This window comes from Eleginops maclovinus, chromosome 24 (genome assembly GCF_036324505.1).
Source record: "Eleginops maclovinus isolate JMC-PN-2008 ecotype Puerto Natales chromosome 24, JC_Emac_rtc_rv5, whole genome shotgun sequence".
Classification (NCBI taxonomy): Eukaryota; Metazoa; Chordata; class Actinopteri; order Perciformes; family Eleginopidae; genus Eleginops; species Eleginops maclovinus.
The window spans coordinates 2,666,742-2,685,949 of NC_086372.1; the positions used below are offsets into that span (position 1 = coordinate 2,666,742).

Below are 19,208 nucleotides of genomic sequence, written 5' to 3' on the forward strand. Positions count from 1 at the left end.
TTGTTCATATTTTACAGAATTTATTGTTGCATTAAAGGCCCTGCACCCCTGTTACACACTCACACAGGTGATTTCAGGATTGTGTAGGCGTGTACAGACCAGCCCACTGACATTGACATCTAGCTCACTTTTCTATTAGCTTGGGGGGCGAAATTAAATCTTTATTATTATTATGAATAAAAGAAATTGGGTAAACCCACACCTTTGCAGATACAACTTTACCTAGAGCAGATATGTAATCAGTCAGGTATCCTTGTGTGAAAGAAAACCAGGAGAAGGACGAGTAGAGTCACACACACACACACACACACACACAGACACACACACACACACACACACACACACACACACACACACACACACACACACACACACACACACACACACACACACACACACACACACACACTCTGCAAAGGAGGAATTAATTTGCTTTTCTGCTTCTTCAATGTCTGCTCAGGCTCGCCCTTCTCATTCCTCATCCTGCCCCACATAATTCCCCCCTGTGAGAGAGAGAGAGAGAGAGAGAGAGAGAGAGAGAGAGATCGAGAGATTGAAACCCTGTCCATTGTGCTGCAGGTATCAGAGGTGTGTGAGCTGCAGGTATGACCTGTTACACAATCTGGGTAGATTTCCGTGAAAGAAGGGCATTCTATTTATTGACCCCTGAGATATCTCAACAACTAATAAATGGATTGCTTTGAAATTTGGTACGGGCATCAATGGCTTCTTCAACATGGCACCGGACGTGTTAGGGGGGATTACAATCAGCTACTTATGTCCATTCTAATTCACACAAAGTCTGATTGCGTAACCACTTATGATCTCCTATTACTCTTTTTCTCTGTCGTTTCTCTCTCAACATATCAGTTTACAGAAGTTGTCCCGACTCGGGGGACAGGCTGAATCTGGTTTTCTCGCACAAACATGGGTGTTGCATAACTGAGGTGAGTTTCTACTGCACACCTTACTATTCCTAATTAAAGGAACCCTGTTGAGTGTTTGACCACTGGTGGCACTGTGGAGCAATACAAGACAATCCCTATTGAGTTTAATTTGTGAGATATTAACAGTAAGAGGTGACTTTCAAAATTAGGAAAGGGATGTGCCAAAACTAGTACAATTTTGAACTTCTCACTCTGAAGATATCCCTCATATCAAACCCTTTACTGGATTATTTGTATGGATGCTAAATAGGTTATTTAAATATAATAGAAAACACTATGTATATATTTAAGTATTTGTACAATTTCAGTATGAGTTAACTTAAAAAATCAGCTATTAATTTACTAGTGTGACTCTAGTGAATGGTAGGGATATTTAATATTCGTTATACTAAAGATAACCCACTAATGGGACTATTTATAATAAAGGAGGTGTTGGCAAGTAGAATATAATGCGAGGAAGTACATACTATATTACGGTTTGGGAAACAGCATTTCATTTCATTCATGTCTTTATTCAGAATATAAAATGTATAGAAATTAAAAAGCTGTATCTCTGGGATTGGACAGTTGTCTGTTGATGCAGGTGGTGACACGCGGCCCTCGGATTGGCTCCTGGCGTGACGATGCCGGGATGACTCATCGTCTATTCTGAGCGAAATGAAGAGGTGACTCGGGTTCTGAACTTCCGTCTCCTTGGTGACCGCTGTGATGTCATTGCCTCGTCACACATCCACTGCTGTCATCCTCCGTCTCCGTCCATCAAACCTGTTGACATCACAAACAAACATCACACTGTTTTCTAGTCAATAATTCACACAAATCACCACCAGGTCAATTAGAGATAATTAACCCTCATGTAATCTCTCTTCCCTCTCTCTGCGCTGACCTTGTTAAGAAGCTGGAGCGTATTCACTGGAGCACTCAGTCATGCCGGTGAATATTAATTAAACATTTGATATTTATGACTTCTGTTACCGAGCAGTCTGTTAATGCTAAATTAGTAGTCCGGGCCTTTTAAAGGGCTCCAAACAGGATCCCCTCATCCACTGTCATAACAACTATCTTTAAATTAATAGATAAGGTTTTAAAGGTTGACCAGATTCTCCTAGAACTACAAATCTTACCTCCAACTCTGAGAGGAAAGAGGGAAACGTTTTAGGGTCAGACCCCTGTTTTAAAGCTCCAAATTCAACTTGAAACTAGTAATTGATTTACTTTTTGACTGTAATATATCTAATGTGAGGCAAAAATACATATTTTCTTGGAGGACTTGGAAACCTTTAACCTGGTAAAATAAATCAGCAACATCTCCCTTATATTACCCTTTTGTTGTTGTATATTTATGGAAATACTTCAATTTTACCTCATTACCTTAAAGAATTCCTCGTGCCTTATTTAATCCAGTTGAGTAGAATAGAAAATGCTTAAATCCTATCAAATTTGGGGTCTGATATAATGAAAATCTTGAGGATGTAACTCTAAACTTTGTATCTTTCTGCACATTTCCTTCCTCTGTGTTTGCACATGGAGCCCAGTGGGGTTGTGTGGTTGGTTGGTGGTGGTTGGGTGGAGTAGATGGTGTATACTAATGATGGTGGGATGGAGAGAAGGCAATTTCCCACAAAGCCTTTACCAGTGTCTTCAGCTTCTAGTTGACACAGTGTGGATAGACTGAGCTCTTTACAGGAAAACAAAATGACCCAAAAAGAAATGTATGTTTTCCTTTCCTGTTTTAGTCTCTCTTATTATTTCCAGTGTTTTCTCTCTCTCACATGTCTCTCCCGTTGTTGTAAAGTTCAGGAGTTCAGAGTGAGCGATGAGCACAGAGATACGGAGTCCAACAGCACCAGGACTGTAATCAAAGCCAGCCCCATTCCTTACCATCTGCTAGGTCATCTACACACTCCTGCTTCACTCACACACTGATGAACCTCGCTGATGTTTCACTGTGTTCTGCATGCATTCTTCAGGAAAGGATCCCACTTAAATTAGGATATCTGGGTCGACTTCTTCCATACCAAACTGCACAGAGGTATGCAAGTATTTCTGGCCAAAATATCTGACATACTGGTGAGTCTGCTGCTTATTGCACCCCTGTATTGCCCTCTACTGGAGAATAAAGTACATAACAAACAAAACAAATTGTATGCATCCTGACAACAAATCAACTCTCTGTTTATACAATCCTTTATATATCCTGAGTGCAGCTGTTGACACCCTTTTAATAAACAAAAACAATGCCTGTAATAAGGGAGAAATTGTTTATGTATCATTGTATATCTGCTCTAACTGTACATTTATTACTCTGTGTCTAAAATAACTTGGTGTTTGCTGAAATGTAACTTAAAAAGAGGCACCATCTGCCTTTGATTTCCCATTTTTCAAGCTCTTTCCAACTCTTAAACAGACATATATTTCCCCTTCTAACACATGTGCTCTTCACAAAGTTTATAGGAAAGCAGGTAAACTCACACTTTGAAAGTCAATTCTCTCACATGTCCCACTGTAATAACTGCTGAGTGGTGTCTCGCTGCGGTCACCACTGCATGGTTTTGGATCGGGTCAGCTTCCGGGTCAGAGCGTGGCGAACAGTCAGCATGTAGGAGCGGCGGTCGGGCAGAGAACGCTGCTGATCCAACACCAGCCTGTCGGATATAAGACACAAAATCAGTTCTTCTGCAAACTGTAAGAGGTTCTAATGAGGTTTAACCACACCTGATGAGCTGAAGCACGGCGGCTTCCACAGCTAAGACAGCTTCTGCCACCGACAGCTCCCTGAAACCACACCTAAACACACACACACACACACACACACACACACACACACACACACACACACACACACACACACACACACACACACACACACACACACACACACACACACACACACACACACACACACACACACACACACACACACAATTAGCTACTTAAAACAACAACAGACTACAAAAAAGAATACACAGACACACCTTAAATCCTTGGCCAGTCTCTGTCCTTCCTCTGTTGTGACCTCTCTGCCGATTTCCAGGTCCGCTTTATTGGCTACTAGCACTGTAGGAACAACTGGTGCACACACACACACACACACACACACACACACACACACACACACGGTCAGATAAAGTGACAATAAACCAGCAGGATTTAGCTCTGGCATTTAGGCATTATTCACACGTCTTCCTACCAAACATGGCTTACAGTATATCATCTGTGCATCTGTGAGAGTGTGTGTGTGTGTGTGTGTGTGTGTGTGTGTGTGTGTGTGTGTGTGTGTGTGTGTGTGTGTAAAGGTGACAATAGACAGATGACAGACAGAGGTAGAGCAGAGACTTTCTATAAAGCTCTGGGTCACCAGTTCAACAGCTGCTGCTCTGGTTGGTTAGTTAGTTACTCTAAATCACAAAATAAGTTTACTGGACTCCTGTCAAAACATTCCTGACACAAACAGCCGATGATGAGTGAGTTACCACACCTACCCAGACTCTGCTTGGATTGGTCGATGAGTTTCTTGAGGCAAGGAACCTCCAGGAAGCTGAGGCGCTGTGTGACGGAGTAGAGCAGCAGGAAGCCGTCGGCCCAGCGGAGCGACGCCTCCAGAGACGCTGCAGAGTTGTCCTGCAGGAAAATCACCTCATTAAAATAACACTATATATACTTAATGGTCAAATAAAGCCTGAAATTCCTCTTGCATCTCATTTGCAATTACATGTCATGTAATTAATGATACATTGATCATCAAAAGAAACTTTGATGGTGCAAACAAATGAAAAAGCTTCAGATTTCAGTTCCATTTTTGTCATAATTTGATTGGTTATTAAGCTTATTGTATAAATCAAAACACACATCTGAGTTATACCCCTAAAGCCAGCTACTTAACACAAGATTTACTTATATTTTCTGACATTTACGATCAATAGACCTCATTTATACATAATTAAACATCAGTTTGAGTAAAAATAATGATGATCGTTCATTTTTCTTCCCGGGAACATAGAATGAAACTCTTCAGGTTATTTTTCTTGGTACTGTATATTAGATTCATTTACCTCTTATTAGGATTAGGGTTAAATATGCGTTTAAAATTGACCCAATGACTGCAGCGAAGATAATACATTACCTTACAAGCTAAATCCAAAATCTCCAGATCAATGCCTTCCTGGTCCACCAGCCGACTGCATCTGTAGGTCACCTCTGTGGAAACACACACACACACACACACACACACACACACACACACACACACACACACACACACACACACACACACACACACACACACACACACACACACACACACACACACACACACACACACACACACACACACACACACACACACACACACACACACACACACACACACACACACACACACACACACCTCATTTTATCCTGGCAGTCACTTCTCCTATGTTTATTGTCATGAATATTTACCCTTCTTATGGTCGTATTCCCCAATGAAGCGCTTGGTAATGAACCGAACACACAGAGCTGTAGAGGAGATACAAAATGATTTACACACTGCGTCTGATCTGCATGTTCCTGTTGTTCCTCCCTTTGAGAATGATCCTCTCAGTAATGCTACCTGCCTTCTTTAAACACAGGCAGAAGTGCTCTCTCTGTGTTTGGGTGGAAGGAGTCTGAAGCGTTTGTTTGACGTCTTTGTTTGCAGCGTGAGAGCTCTCTGAGTTTCCCTTTGGCACGTACAGTTATTCAGGCTCCTTCAGGCTGTTGCTGGAGATTTAATGGCTTTAAAGTAATGTTTTGAGCCTGAAATTATGGCTTTTATGGACAATATGATACACTTTTATGAAATTAATCTGCTGTAAGTTCTCTGTAGCAGTTATCATACACACAGTTAAACATTTAATGTGTTTCTGTCCAGAAATTAATGCATTTTTGGTTGAAATTGCTATTCAAATAACATCCTTTACAGGTTTTCCTATTGAGATTAATCCTCTGTAGTGTAATTAAGGTCGACACACTGTCACCTTTGATTTGAAAGGCTTAACAATCCCTTTTTAGTGCAGTGCTTAGAAGAAAAGGTCAACCTGTGAGGTTCCCATATTTAGAAAAAGCCTTAAAACCGTGACTGAAATGTAACCCTAAACTTAACCTCTTTTGAGCGCAGAAACTGTGGGAAACATGTGACCTAAGCTACCGTTACACATCCAGAGACTCTTTTTGTCTACCTGTTTTTCCTGTGTTTTGAGATCCCAGAATGAGGAGTTTAACTGGAACCATCTTCCTGTTGGGTCAAATATTACTCCTCTGTCGCTTCATGAAAACCCTGAAGAGGAGAAAGAGGAGTCAAATGTAAAGTCTGACCACAAAACTAAAAAGTTAAACCTTAAAACTACTTGTAAAAATAAGGGTTAGGGTTACAATAATACTGACCTTGAAGTAGAAGTAAATTCCAGATATGGAAAGGAGTAAAATAATGAAGTCACTGTCTTCAGACACTGAGCAGACCGGAATGGAGAGATGGGACTGTCTTCTCTCTTTTCCCTGTGTGAGAGAGAGAGAGTGCGTCTGTGTGTTTGGTTATAGGAGCTCTCTCTCTCTTTTAGGGAACAGTACATGACAAGGGCCATTTGTCTGGAGAAGCTGCGTCTCACTCCAGACCCCAGTAAGCCATTCTGATCTATTTAAGACACTCAGAAACTCTTAAGAGATTTTCAGACTTCCAATCATCCCACAAAGGTTAGGAAACAGTCGATACCATCCTCGGAGATCTCCAACGTTCCTTCCTCTATTCTATAATGATTCTGGGTTTCAATACCTGTAGCTCAAGCCTTTTATTTCTCAACTACGTAAATGTTTAGATGAAGTTGGAGACACATACACAAGAGTTTTAATGAAAGGAAGAAGAAGCACAATTTGAGGGAAAAGGTTCCTTATTAGAATAAAAGAGAAATGACTTCAAATTCAAAACAAGCGATAGCAAATATACTTAAAAACACAAGTTAAAATCTCACCTTCCCTGCTTTTTTCCTAATTATTTTGTTAGCTTTTAACATCCTTCCTTGCAGTGACCCACCCTAACCTCTGGATTTGGCAAACACTGCCTTTTATTCAGGCCTCCTGAGTGTCAGCAGGTCTGAAAGAGGCCAGATTTGAGCATATTTTACGAGTGTATTTGGCAAACGCTTCCTGGAAAGTCAAAAGAAATGAGGACGCGGTCGGATTTGTTTTCTCTCGACGGGGCAGAAGTGATAAAACATTCGTAAAATAGGTTAGTGCAATAAACCAAAAAACACCCAAACTGGATTAAAGACATTTTATTCATATTTAATACGTTCTCTTTATACGCTTTATTCAACAAAGCTTGCTCACAGGAGTGGAAAGGATCTAAGAGTATAGTACAAGCATCAAGGACAACTTTAAATTACGCAGCCACACCCAGTTGGTTCAGAGAAGTGTGTGTGTGTGTGTGTGTGTCAGAGGAGAGAGAGTTTATTGGTGTACTGTTCAGCAGACTGAAGGCTCTTCCACAGCGGCTGCTCCTTCTGTCACGGCTTTCACACATTTAGCCATCGTCTGGGAAGCCCTGCTGATAGAGTCTGAACACAGAGGAACAAGAAGAAGATTATTAGACATTTCTTACATCTTTTATTTTACCTGTGCATCCCTATTTTTAAAAACACTCACCTGTCATGTAGAAGTCCTTTGCTGAGAGCTGAGGCGGCACCAGAGGAGCGGCTATCAGCTCCTGGTTTACAGCCTGCAGAAAAACAACAACAAGAGGATTTACTTCTTCTTTCTTTGCTATTATCATCTTTAAAACTCGACTCTATGGATGTGTGTGTGTGTGTGTGTGTGTGTGTGTGTGTATACCTGGGCAAGTTCATTAGCCTGTTTGAAGTAGTTAGCCTCCTCCACATCGTCATAACGGACCAGATTGGGAGAGACCTCGGTGAGTCTGGAGCGAACCTCCTCCACAGAGTCGTAGGGCAGCGCCACACCGGCCAGCTGCGCACACACACATTTATTAAATACACAATTAAAAGAATTTGAGGTAATAACTAATATATTGTTTGTGCATCAAATCCAGCGTTTTTCAACACCATGTAGTGACTTCCTGCTCACCTCAGACACGGCTCTGATGATCTTCCAGTCCTCCCTCGCCATCCCTGGTGCGGTGACGGCCAACCGAGTGTGTTGGCTCCGCCCCTCGGTGTTCACATACGTGGCGTTTTTCTCCGTGTACGCAGCGCCGGGGAGGATGATGTCCGCCATTGTTGCTCCTACGTCACCATGATGACCTGGGGGAGTATAAATATTTAATATACTTTCGCTCTCATGGTTACTGCATCATTTATGTGTCTGCGTGTGTGTGTGTACCCTGGTAGATGATGAGGCTGTCTTTGGGCAGGTCAGCTCTGGTGATGCAGCCGGCGTCGGCTCCCAGCAGGAAGAGCACTTTGGGAGGATTCGCTCTGATGGCGTCAACACCCGCCTTGTAACCGAGGTCCAACGCAGCCACCTGACTGGCCACTCTGCTCACACACACACCAGACACAACACACAAAGTATGAGCAGGAAGTATTTTATGATCGTGTATTAAATAAAATATTAATGTCTGTTTCTTGTATTTTCTGCTTTTTATTAATAAATTAATTGAAAATGGAATAACAATTGAATTGATTTGTCTTGAAAGCTTCAAACGAGTGCACTCTACTGAGGATTGTGGAGTTGTACCTGTGCAGGACGTTGAGGACCTTCCACCCCTCCTCTACTCCGCTGCTGGTTCTGGCATTCTGAGCAATGGTGGAAACGACGCTTAAAATAGCGGCTCCGTCTTCTCTCTGCAGAGCGCTGCTGCCCACGACCACGACCGGGCGCTTAGCAGCAGACAGGACCTGGAGACAGGAAGAGGAAAGGAAATTAAAAGATGCCGCAGAAATTCATCCGAGAGCTGCACAAACAGTTCATAAATTGGAACCACAATGCATTGATGTGTATTACCTCGCAGAAGGGGTGTGTGCCGTTAGCCAGCTCCTTCAGGACTGAAGTCTCCTCTCCCAGATGATCGTATTGGAAGCTCAGATCTACATTGTGACCGACCATGGCGACACGCAGCTCATTATGGAGCCAACTGGGAAGGAAAGACAGAGGGAGGGAAGTGACATTAAATACATAGCTTTGATTTATCCAGTGGAAGCAAAGATAGACTACAAGGGAAAATAAATGCAGCATAAAAACTGATTCAATGACGGGAATGGAAACGGTAATTGCAAAGAGGGAGGTGAGAGTTTACCTCTTGCGGATGCGGGCGTTGAACAGCGGGGCTTCGTAGCGTGGGTTGGTTCCTACGAGCAGCAGCAGGTCACACTCCTCGATGCCCGCGATGCGAGAGTTCAGCAGGTAGTTAGAGCGCAGGTCGGTGCTGCAGAGAGAGGAGAACAAGTGTTAGAAGTCTAGGACATTCAAGGACTACTTGGCTCTACAGAAGCTCAAATATAAAACAAAGTATATCAATTCAAACCGTTTCTATTACGCAGAATTATAAACACAGTCTTACCCGGCCCCGGACATAGGGAACACCTCCTCAGTGCAGAGGTTTTCTGAGTCCAGTCTGTTGAGCAGATCTTTGAGGGAGACCAGAGCTTCAGCGTCAGCCATCCCTCCTGCGATCGCTGCCACCTCATTGCCCTGCACGCTCTGCAGCTACACACACAAACACACACACATTTGATCATACAGATTCAAATAGACGCATGAATAACAAGGCCTATATAAAGAGGAATAAACAGGTGGATCTAATATAGCTGAACAAACACTTACTGCTCCAGCAACGCGAGTGAGAGCGTCTTCCCAGTGGGTCGGGGTCAGCTGACCTGCATTGTCCTTCACCATTGGCTGGGTCAACCTCTGCCTCTTCAGACCATCGTATGCAAACCTGAGGACACACATTTTGGGAAACATTAGTCCAGCTACATCTGACTTTCTAATGGATTAAGTAAAACCTGTTGTTTCTGTCTACTTCACGTTGATTTCACTTCTTAAATTTAGTTGTAAAACATGCTAATGGTATTAGCGTGGGTCGGTATTTTACCTGGTCTTGTCAGAGATCCATTCTTCGTTGATGTCTTCGTTAAGCCTGGGCATCACCCTCATCACCTCCCCACCTCTTGTGCTCACCACGATGTTACTGCCAACAGCATCCAGCACGTCAATCGACTCCGTTTTCCTGCAAAAGGCAGCAAACAAAAGAAGTTAAATAAAACAATACGGCAGAATCAGACACAGAAACACTGACTGACCAAAAGGCCTGAAAATGTAAGGTATTGTATCAAATCCTGTCCTACCTGGTCTCCCAGGGTCGTGCGGTGAAAGCGTATGGTTTGGAGGTGAGCGCTCCGACAGGACACACATCGATGACGTTTCCTGACAGCTCGGACATGAACATCTTCTCCACGTACGTCCCGATCTGCAGGTTGTTTCCTCTTCCTGTAGTTCCCAGGTCTTCAACACCTGCGATCTCACTGGCAAAACTATAGAGGGGTGCAATATGTGCGGTCAGCGGATTACTTATATTGAAATGACTGTTGGATATACACATGGATGCTTATATTGCTCGTACCGGACGCAGCGTGTGCACTGGATGCAGCGGGTCATGATGGTTTTGATGAGCGGCCCGATGTTCTTGTCCTCCACCGCTCGCTTCCCTTCTGTGAAACGACTGCGGTCTGAACCAAACTGCATGGACTGATCCTGAGAGTGCAACAAGGAAGAGTGTGAACACAGGAGGAAATAATATGAACGGTATTAAGTGGGAGAAGTGTTATACACAGTTACCTGTAGGTCACACTCTCCTCCTTGATCACAGATGGGACAATCCAGAGGGTGGTTTGCCAACAGGAACTCCATCACTCCCTCTCTGATGAGACACAAACATGTTCATTTAACCAGTTTCAATAGTAGATTACTGAAGGTGAAATTAAAAGAAAAGCTGTGTAAAAAGTAACTTTTTGTACCTGGCTTTGCGTGTCTTCTCTGAGTTGGTGAGGATGTTCCAGCCCTTCATGACGGGCATGGCACATGCTGCTACTGGCTGAGGAGCACAAACACATCAATTAGACATCACTTCAATGCGCTCTAAGCCTAGTGGTTACTATAGCAGTCCGTTCCTGACCAATCAAAGGCTCTAAGGTTACCTTTGGAGCTCTCTCGATCTCCACCAGACACATACGACAGTTTCCCGCCACGGAGAGACGCTCATGGTAACAAAACCTGGGGATCTGGATTCCTGCTTTCTCACAGGCCTGATGGGGGAAAGGAAACAGTCAAAATTAAGTGGGGGAAGAACATATGAAACATCGGTTTTGGTTTCAGTAAATGAATCTGATGTTTCCTACCTGCAGCACTGTTGTTCCCGGCTCCACCTCCAGTGATTTCCCATCTACAAACACTTCCACCATGTTGCTTGCAGCACGCACTGGAGTACGCACTGTAAATGGATACGCAAAAGGAAAAATGTTGTAAACTAGGAAAAGTTGCCTAACAAACTCCAACACAACAACACAAAATAAATACATATGAATAAGTCTTACCAGTGTTGGGTGCCATGCTGCTCTTGGCAGCAGTGGCGAGAGCCCGGCCGACGGATGGCAGTCGCAACATGACTGAGAGGAAAACACAAAGTCAATGTAATCTCATTCCCACATTATGAGATTATGTTTCTGTTGATCAACTAATTGACTATGTGTTCCAGCTGGACGCCCTGAATAATTGTACGGCAAATAATAAACAGTGATATGATATTGCATTGAGATGAACGCCATGAATCCAAAATATGTTTTGTGTTACGTCAACAATGATTTCAAATACAAGTTCTTAAATTATAATAAATGACATGTATGGAAATGAAAGGCATCCCTCTTTCATTTAGGGGAACAACCTTACACTGCTGGCATTTTAAATAAGGCATAGCTGCAGGTCTTGCAGAATAATACTACATTGTTAAAGCCTGATAGTAGATGCTTGTATAAATTCGGATTGAGAACACTTAATGTCGATATCTTTTTGGGATAACACTTAAATTCTAAGACTAAATAAACAATCTTGCTCTCTTGCCAAAACATTCAAAAGGTGACTTTCACTGGACACACTAAAATATCATGTCAAAGTTTAAATCAGAGGCAGTGTTAGCTCATTAGCTGTCACTGTCAACAACAGTGATGTTGTTACTCAACCACGTATGCACACGTTACAAGGAGGTAATGCACAGTGGAGAAACCTACTGACAAAACGAAATGTTAATGCATGTTTTATACAGTTTTTAAAGCAATGTTAGAGGAGAAAAGCGAATAAGTAGCTTGGACCTTCCTATGGACTCCTTGCTTGCAGGCTAACACTGTTAGCTAAGAGCACTCAAGGACACGGGCATTGCAATGTTGTAAGAGGGTTAAAGGGAATAATAAGGTCAAATACAGACATTTAATCTCGCCTCGCAATTAAATAACAAATGCATTTAAATATTAGTAAGTGTATAATGTGTTTCAGATTCTTACCTTTCGCTATTTGGCCTTCTGGACCAGAACAGCGGTTATCAGAATTTTTACTACCAGTCCAATGCTATGGCGTTAGCGGAAGTAGTATGTTGTCCTATTTCCGTTTCTGACGAGGTTAAGATTTCACAATAAAAGTCGCACCTTCAAATTATACTTTTCCTGAACGTGTATTTATTTGTAAAATGATGCTAAAGAAAGTGATCATCGTTATTTACTGATTGAGTTTGGTCATCTTTTTCACTTTATCACTCTTTTCTTTTTATTTCTTTCTTTATCTCTTTATATCTAATTGTGTTACTCTATATACGTACCTATGTACCTCAGATGTAGTTACCGTGATATGTAATATCTCTCCTTCTTTTTTAATAAAGAATTCTTATTTATTTGGTATCATTATTTTTATTTGTGTACATCACAGATGGGCTTACGTCACTGTCTGATCCTGGCTTTCACCTTTTACTACATTTCCCATGATGCACCGCACGATACCGGAAGTTTCTACGTGTTCATCTTAGCGACGGTTCAGGAAGCAAACAGCTACAGAAAACGAGCAAAGAGTTGGTGCTTTCTCATCAAAAACAGGTGACTAATATTCAGAGTAAATATTTTAAGTTGTTTAGCTTATAAAAGATATTCACTGCTTCGTTTTCCCCAAGTATATTATAAATAAACCTGACTAGGCCTTCTCTTTTCATTAAACTAGTTAGCATTAAGCTAACAGTGATAACTGCGTTGTTAGCGTCAAATAACAACAACATTATATTATAGCAATGCTTACTGGGTGTAAACATGTCCTATTTTAGGTGTTTTATTTAATAGTATGGACTTAAATATGCATGTTTGTGTTTTTTCTTACATAGTTCATATGTAGCATCACATTAGCATCCTCTGTTTCTCTGTTGTCATTCTTTTGTATTCACTTTGCATTGATATTATGCAATAGGACAGTAATGAGCTTATTATAGTCATGTGAAATACAGGGCTGTGTATCTTATGCCTTAAATTAAGCAACTTTGTCACTGTGAAGATTAGATTGCTTTTAAATAACATAAATGTAATGTTCTAGGCATTTTTTGATAGTGTGCAAAATAATGACTTTTTATTACTTTTTCAATATTACTGCTGGTATTACTTTAAGAATCATGCACATCTTCTCCATAAATCTGTGTTTAAATGTATTTTACATTCATAATATGCTTAATTGATCAAAACAAATGCACACATTTTCAAAACATGTCCTTATCCAGCATGTGTAAACCAAATCAACCTGTCTTCCTTCATCTTATATATTTTCCCTGCTTGTCCTTACTTTTCACTTGATATTTAGCGCGATGTTGCCGACCACTTCGCCGCACAGCAATGGCACCCTGGACTCCAGAGACGCTGCACGTCACACGGCGGGATTCAAACGCTACAAGTACCTGCGGCGGCTGCTCCATTTCAAGCAGATGGACTTTCAGTTTGCCATTTGGCAGATGCTTTACTTGTTTACGTCGCCACAGAGAGTGTACCGCAACTTCCACTACAGGAAACAGACCAAGGACCAGTGGGCGAGGGACGACCCTGCTTTCCTGGTCCTCCTCGGCATCTGGCTATGTGGTAAGTTTGTTTTCGATTGTAGACAAGATGTTATCTCTTTACTGTGATGGCTGAACACTCCTTATATTTCTCCACAGTGTCAACAATAGGTTTTGGTCTGGTGCTGGACATGGGAGTGGTGGAGACCCTGAAGCTGCTGCTGTGGGTGGTGTTCGTTGACTGTATAGGAGTCGGTCTCCTCATATCAACCCTCATGTGGTGAGTTTGCGTATTTAAGGCATACTTTTGTGTAATTTTCTTTACAGATGAACCCTTTCCTGAATCTGAAACATAATTTTGTCATTTCTTTCCCAGGTTTATCACCAACAAGTACCTCCTGAAGCAGCCCAGTAGAAACTTTGATGTGGAGTGGGGCTATGCATTCGATGTTCACCTCAATGCTTTCTTTCCTCTTCTCATCATCCTGCATTTCCTGCAGCTCTTCTTCATAAACCGTGAGTAGATTGTGACCCTGTGTGTGTCTGAAATACCTTCCTCAAATTAAAAGCTTTTAAAAGTGTTTATACTGCAAGTTAAAAAGGCATTTTACGTGTTAAATGTATAGATTATCATAAAAGCAATGTAGGATTTCATCTGCCTCCTCTATCACCACACTTACGGTTTGTCTTGTGCATTTCAGATTTTGTGAAAATAAACCTTGATTGGTTCATGGGATACTTTGTGGGGAACACTACGTGGCTGATCGCCATCAGTTATTATCTCTACATCACGTTCTTAGGATACAACGGTGAGTCATGATCACAGTGTGCCTGTCATGGTGTGGTGTGTATTTCCGATTTTGATTTTAAAAAACAGAGAGGGACCATTAATGTGAGAGTGACAGTTTATCTCCATGTAGGGTTCACGATTAAACACACTGTGACGCTCTCAAGGAGTAGGAATGCTGTGTACATTTCACTGTGACTTTATAGATGTTTGTCACTGTGCTGATGTTTTTATATCTTTCCACAGCTCTTCCCTTCCTGAAGAACACGGTGGTGCTGCTCTACCCCTTCGCCCTGCTTGTCCTCGTCTACATCCTCTCCCTGTCTCTGGGCTGGAACTTCACTCAGCATCTCTGCTCGTTTTACAAGTACAGGGTGCAGTAGGGGCATTTTCTCTCTTGAGGCGGGACACAAAAATAAAATGAATCTCCAGCTTCTTCCAGTCTGAGTGGGAAGGACTGACGACGAGCTGCTCGACTCTCTGTGGATTTTCTGTCTGGCTCTCGTGTCGAGCCGGAGCTCCGAGGTCGGTGATGTGTTTGGACTAGTAACAGAAAACAGGAGGACGGATGAGATGCAGCTTTTATCGTTGTTTCTTTTTGTATGATTTGTAAATATTTCTGGCAGGTTGTAATATATACACAGATTATTGTTTCTGAAGAGCGTTGTTTCTTTTGAGTTTTTCTTTAAAATAAATCCTGCTTAATGAGGAGAAAGTAGAGGAACATGGGATGGACACTTTCTTTTTTTCCTTTCTCGGAACGAAGTGTACGTTCCTTAGCACTTTCAATAAACGGTTTTAGTAAATTGGGTTACTTGGGTTTTACTTTCTAAAGGAATAAATGATAAATCCAATTCTGAATCAAGTGTGTAATTCTCAAACCTCCCACCAGGGTGTGTTTTACAAGTGTGTGTTTCTTGGAAATGAAAAGCAGGCACAGAATGATAAACTAAACTCCATGGTAGGTTCTGTAAGTATCAGTTATAACATCCCTTATGACATTAAAAAACAAATGAAGGTGTTTCTTATTTCAACATTTTACTCTGTATAGAATGATAATAAGACAAAACTCATCAAGCAATCTACTTACAATGAAATCAAACACCAGGAAGGAAGAAATCAAGTCTTTATCACCATTTATTTGATGTTTTTGAGGAACAAAATGGTTATGAAAAGCAAAAGATTTCTCCAAATATCGTTGCTGGGTTACAAGTGATGCTGTCAGGAATAATACCTCAGGATTTCTCTTCCAAAAAGTTCAATCATTAAAGAAGTTTTAGCTCTATAATAAGGTTATGCTGTGGCTCAGATTATTTCAGTGCGTTTATCAGCAGTCGTTTGAACTTCTCCTCGTCGACTTTCTTCATGATGAAGACCTTGTGCTTCTTCTTCAGCAGGTCCAGGTAGTCCAGCACCATCATGCCTCTGGTGTGGGTTCCCTCCAGCGCCACCGTCACCGCGACCTGCAGGAGGAAGATAAAAACAAAAATGTAAAATACGGCAGCGCCCTTCTGCTGATTCTGTAGATACCCAAGAGGAGAGCAGTTTTTTTTAAACCTCCTCGCTCTCCGTCAACAGGGTGTCGTCGATGGCTGCAGCCATGGCGTAGCAGTCGCAGGTGTTGAAGCCCGGTCCTGATACCAACTCCTTCTGGTACCGATCAGTCTGCACCATCTGCAGAGACAGATACATGTCTTTATTGAACAAGGAATAGGCCACATTTAACCATAGCTAATTTCCACAAGAGGCATACAGACAGTGGTACATTGAATCCAGTACAACTTTGAGGTACTTCTTCCTAACTTGAGTATTTCTATTTCCTGCTACCTTATAAGTCTCTTACTTGCAACCACATTTCAAATTTTCTTTGTCCTTAACTGTGACATGTATAGTGAAGTATTTCTCAGTGTGTTGAAGAAGAGGAGGCCGTCCTACCTTCCTGGTGTGGGCGTAGATCTTCTCCATGAATCGAGCCTTGTCTGTGTCCTGTGCCAGCCATGTGTCGCAGAAAGACTGAGGGACACAAACAGACAGGAAAGTAAGTCAGCTTCCACAAGACTGAGTCAATAATGCTGTTGTTGAGTTTAAAATACTGTTATAAATATAGTTGCTCACCCAGGGCAGGCTGTTCCTGCAGCTGAACTCCCAGGTGGCGATGTAGGTGGGGCAGGTGTAGCGGTCCAACACAATGTAGGCCGCCTCTGTGTCGGCCACAAAGTTAAACTCTCCACACACTGTGGTGTTTCCTCTGGCTACATACACACACACACACACACACACACACACACACACACACACACACACACACACACACACACACACACACACACACACACACACACACACACACACACACACACACACACTACCTCCATGAATATTGGGTTCAACAGGTGCAGCTGATGTTAACACACACAGGTAACTCACATTCAGTGTTTCCTCCCATGATGTAGAGCGCCTTCAGTTTTTTGGTGAAGTTGGGGTTCAGTTGCACCGCTACAGCCAGGTTAGTGAGGGGCGCTGTGGCAACCAGAGTCACCTGCATAGTGGTATAAGGAAGAGGAAAATATGAAGTATAGAAGAGCTTGGATTATTTACTATCTGGTGCACTTTATGGTGCATGACCCACCTCTCCAGGATTCTCGTTGACCATCCTGACGATGGCCTGCACTGCGTTCCTCTTTTGCAGCAGCTCCAGACCCGGAGCGTCGGGATCTGGGACGTCCCCCAGCCCGTCCTTCCCGTGGAAAGCTCCTGCGTGTAGTTTACGGGCCAGCAGGGGTGTTTCACATCCACGATACACTGGGATCTGTGGGGAACAACAGACAAGATAATACACATCCATTCATTGCATAAGAAAGACTTATTAAAGGTGGTGCAAATTATAATATAATTAAAATAAACAACATGTATTTAATGCCTTCTTTGTTTTAAATTGTCTGGAGTGTCTGGAATGTTGTGTCAAGTCAGTCCATCTGATCTTACCCATGAAATAAAATGGAATAACTACCAAAACAAACAATATGTTTCCATCCAGCACCTTCAAAACAATTCAAATTGTGTTTCTTTTCCAAGTTTTTCTCCTTAAATAGTGTTCAAAATCCCACCAAAATGTGTTAACTACTATCAGACAGTGACAAAACACTTCTCCTATAGTTTCTAATCTAATCCAAACACAAGAATATTCACCTTCAACTGTAAATGTGTCTTACGTTTCCCTGCATTATATATTATATCTACAACTTCGACAGCAATAAGCCTTACGTCCAGCCTGTTGCAGGTTCTTAACACCCTCAGTGTGTTCTTGCAGGAGTTCTCCAGCTGGGTGTTGCCATGGCTGCAAGTGATCCCCAAAACCTCCACGTTTGGGTCCGCGAGCGCCATCATGATAGCCTGAGCATCGTCCACACCTGTGTCCACGTCAATGATGAGCTTCTTCTTCATTTTATCTGCAAAAGGCAGTAAGGTGCTCATTTAGACCAGACGGTATTTTTCGCGTCAGTTTTGTCCCGCACCGTCCGCCATGTTTTGGGAAAAGTCAATTCGCGTATTTGCGCATTCTTAGTAAACGCTAATCAATTTTGCTTTAACTAATCAACAAACTGGGTGAGAAAGCATGCAGTTTAGCAGCACAGAAAGCAAAAGAATCAACTTACCGTTCAGAAAAAGTTTCAGCAAACAGAGAAACCCTCCTCAGACTGTTGGAGTAAACGCCTGTCTGCTGCGCTCTGCTTTTTGTACTGCTGCAAAACTAAGTATTATACAACACTACAAACCAGTGTTAGCAAGTTGCTTTGCTTGAGGCAATTGTTCTCAGAATGCAAGCTAATTCGTTGGACTTGCATGTCAACATTTAGTCTCCTCCTCGTGGTATAACCGCTTAACCATGCATTAATGAGGACCATGTTTGACTTCAGGATGCTCTCTTGTTCCACCCACTGGACTTGTTTTTCTTGTACTCTTTGGATCCACCCCACTATGCACACTATGAGTTAAATGGTATGTTTAGCAAGCTTTAATTGGTTCCCCTTCCCTTCTCTGGAGAGTCACATGCTTTTGGACGGATGGATGTTATGTATGCCTTTGCGTGTGAGACCAGACAGGAACTTTAAGTGTCTGTGGTTGAAAAAATGACCGCTTTGATCCTATTATCTTTAATTGAGTGAACCAAATTCATGCCTTCCGCTTGTTTCTGTATATTTCCGATTTAAGTTCTCCAAGTCAACAATGTCCATGGCATGAGCATTAGAGGAGTAATTATATCCACATTGTGCTCTGATACAAACCATCTGAGTTCATCCAAGGCGAACAGCAAGTATGATAAGCATCTAGAAACCATATGGTTTAAATGAAACCTCGTGCAGATTTTGGCTTTCAGTGCATCAATAAAAAGTGCTTATTTTGAGACCAAACTGAAATACTTAGAGAGGAACTG

General features: G+C 42.1%; 4 protein-coding genes across 5 annotated transcripts; 1 reads left to right on the top strand and 3 right to left on the bottom strand.

The window, feature by feature from the left end:
* Positions 1–1,465: 1,465 nt before the first annotated feature.
* On the bottom strand, positions 1,466–6,523 carry zgc:110699 (uncharacterized protein LOC325371 homolog). Of its 2 annotated transcripts, none has more exons than XM_063877956.1 (9): positions 6,351–6,523; positions 6,146–6,243; positions 5,388–5,444; positions 5,071–5,144; positions 4,430–4,568; positions 3,923–4,004; positions 3,663–3,734; positions 3,420–3,592; positions 1,466–1,712 (listed from the first exon to the last, which is right to left on the bottom strand). In XM_063877956.1, exons 2-8 carry the CDS (start codon positions 6,195–6,197, stop codon positions 3,484–3,486), a joined length of 585 nt encoding a protein of 194 aa, XP_063734026.1. In that variant the 5' UTR covers positions 6,198–6,243; positions 6,351–6,523; the 3' UTR covers positions 1,466–1,712; positions 3,420–3,483. The 2 variants fall into 2 exon arrangements, with proteins under 2 accessions (XP_063734026.1, XP_063734024.1); XM_063877954.1 differs by having other exon boundaries at positions 3,923–4,016.
* Positions 6,524–7,219: 696 nt separating this feature from the next.
* Positions 7,220–12,572, bottom strand: LOC134861150 (NADH-ubiquinone oxidoreductase 75 kDa subunit, mitochondrial-like). The gene is made up of 19 exons (XM_063878175.1): positions 12,470–12,572; positions 11,510–11,581; positions 11,315–11,406; positions 11,114–11,221; positions 10,934–11,010; positions 10,755–10,836; positions 10,540–10,670; positions 10,265–10,450; positions 10,012–10,146; positions 9,741–9,855; positions 9,478–9,623; positions 9,214–9,342; positions 8,922–9,051; positions 8,655–8,815; positions 8,298–8,452; positions 8,043–8,218; positions 7,791–7,925; positions 7,605–7,677; positions 7,220–7,516 (listed from the first exon to the last, which is right to left on the bottom strand). Exons 2-19 carry the CDS (start codon positions 11,577–11,579, stop codon positions 7,425–7,427), a joined length of 2,193 nt encoding a protein of 730 aa, XP_063734245.1. The 5' UTR covers positions 11,580–11,581; positions 12,470–12,572; the 3' UTR covers positions 7,220–7,424.
* A 346-nt stretch (positions 12,573–12,918) lies between these two features.
* On the top strand, positions 12,919–15,794 carry unc50 (unc-50 homolog (C. elegans)). Its single transcript, XM_063878084.1, has 6 exons — positions 12,919–13,051; positions 13,797–14,068; positions 14,146–14,266; positions 14,363–14,502; positions 14,688–14,795; positions 15,020–15,794. Exons 2-6 carry the CDS (start codon positions 13,801–13,803, stop codon positions 15,154–15,156), a joined length of 774 nt encoding a protein of 257 aa, XP_063734154.1. The 5' UTR covers positions 12,919–13,051; positions 13,797–13,800; the 3' UTR covers positions 15,157–15,794.
* A 98-nt stretch (positions 15,795–15,892) lies between these two features.
* On the bottom strand, positions 15,893–18,697 carry LOC134861077 (inosine-uridine preferring nucleoside hydrolase-like). The gene is made up of 8 exons (XM_063878083.1): positions 18,430–18,697; positions 18,038–18,222; positions 17,403–17,582; positions 17,201–17,312; positions 16,889–17,025; positions 16,709–16,786; positions 16,331–16,447; positions 15,893–16,236 (listed from the first exon to the last, which is right to left on the bottom strand). Exons 2-8 carry the CDS (start codon positions 18,215–18,217, stop codon positions 16,084–16,086), a joined length of 957 nt encoding a protein of 318 aa, XP_063734153.1. The 5' UTR covers positions 18,218–18,222; positions 18,430–18,697; the 3' UTR covers positions 15,893–16,083.
* Positions 18,698–19,208: the final 511 nt, after the last annotated feature.

Bases quoted from the DNA above. Each gene is read 5' to 3' on its own strand.
- zgc:110699 (XM_063877954.1), bottom strand. From the start codon at position 6,197: ATGGTTCCAGTTAAACTCCTCATTCTGGGATCTCAAAACACAGGAAAA. The intron at 4,569-5,070 runs GTAATGTATTAT...ATTTTCCTGCAG, and splicing joins TTTTGGATTTAGCTTGTAAG to GACAACTCTGCAGCGTCTCT. The intron at 4,017-4,429 runs GTAGGTGTGGTA...TGTGTGCACCAG, and splicing joins CCAATCCAAGCAGAGTCTGG to TTGTTCCTACAGTGCTAGTA.
- LOC134861150 (XM_063878175.1), bottom strand. From the start codon at position 11,579: ATGTTGCGACTGCCATCCGTCGGCCGGGCTCTCGCCACTGCTGCCAAG. The intron at 9,052-9,213 runs GTAAACTCTCAC...TTTCCTTCCCAG, and splicing joins AACGCCCGCATCCGCAAGAG to TTGGCTCCATAATGAGCTGC. The intron at 8,453-8,654 runs GTACAACTCCAC...GTGTGTGAGCAG, and splicing joins GTCCTCAACGTCCTGCACAG to AGTGGCCAGTCAGGTGGCTG.
- unc50 (XM_063878084.1), top strand. From the start codon at position 13,801: ATGTTGCCGACCACTTCGCCGCACAGCAATGGCACCCTGGACTCCAGA. The intron at 14,267-14,362 runs GTGAGTTTGCGT...TTTCTTTCCCAG, and splicing joins CTCATATCAACCCTCATGTG to GTTTATCACCAACAAGTACC. The intron at 14,503-14,687 runs GTGAGTAGATTG...TGTGCATTTCAG, and splicing joins GCAGCTCTTCTTCATAAACC to ATTTTGTGAAAATAAACCTT.
- LOC134861077 (XM_063878083.1), bottom strand. From the start codon at position 18,217: ATGAAGAAGAAGCTCATCATTGACGTGGACACAGGTGTGGACGATGCT. The intron at 17,026-17,200 runs GTGAGTTACCTG...GTGTGTATGTAG, and splicing joins CATGGGAGGAAACACTGAAT to CCAGAGGAAACACCACAGTG. The intron at 16,448-16,708 runs GTAGGACGGCCT...CTGTCTCTGCAG, and splicing joins TCTACGCCCACACCAGGAAG to ATGGTGCAGACTGATCGGTA.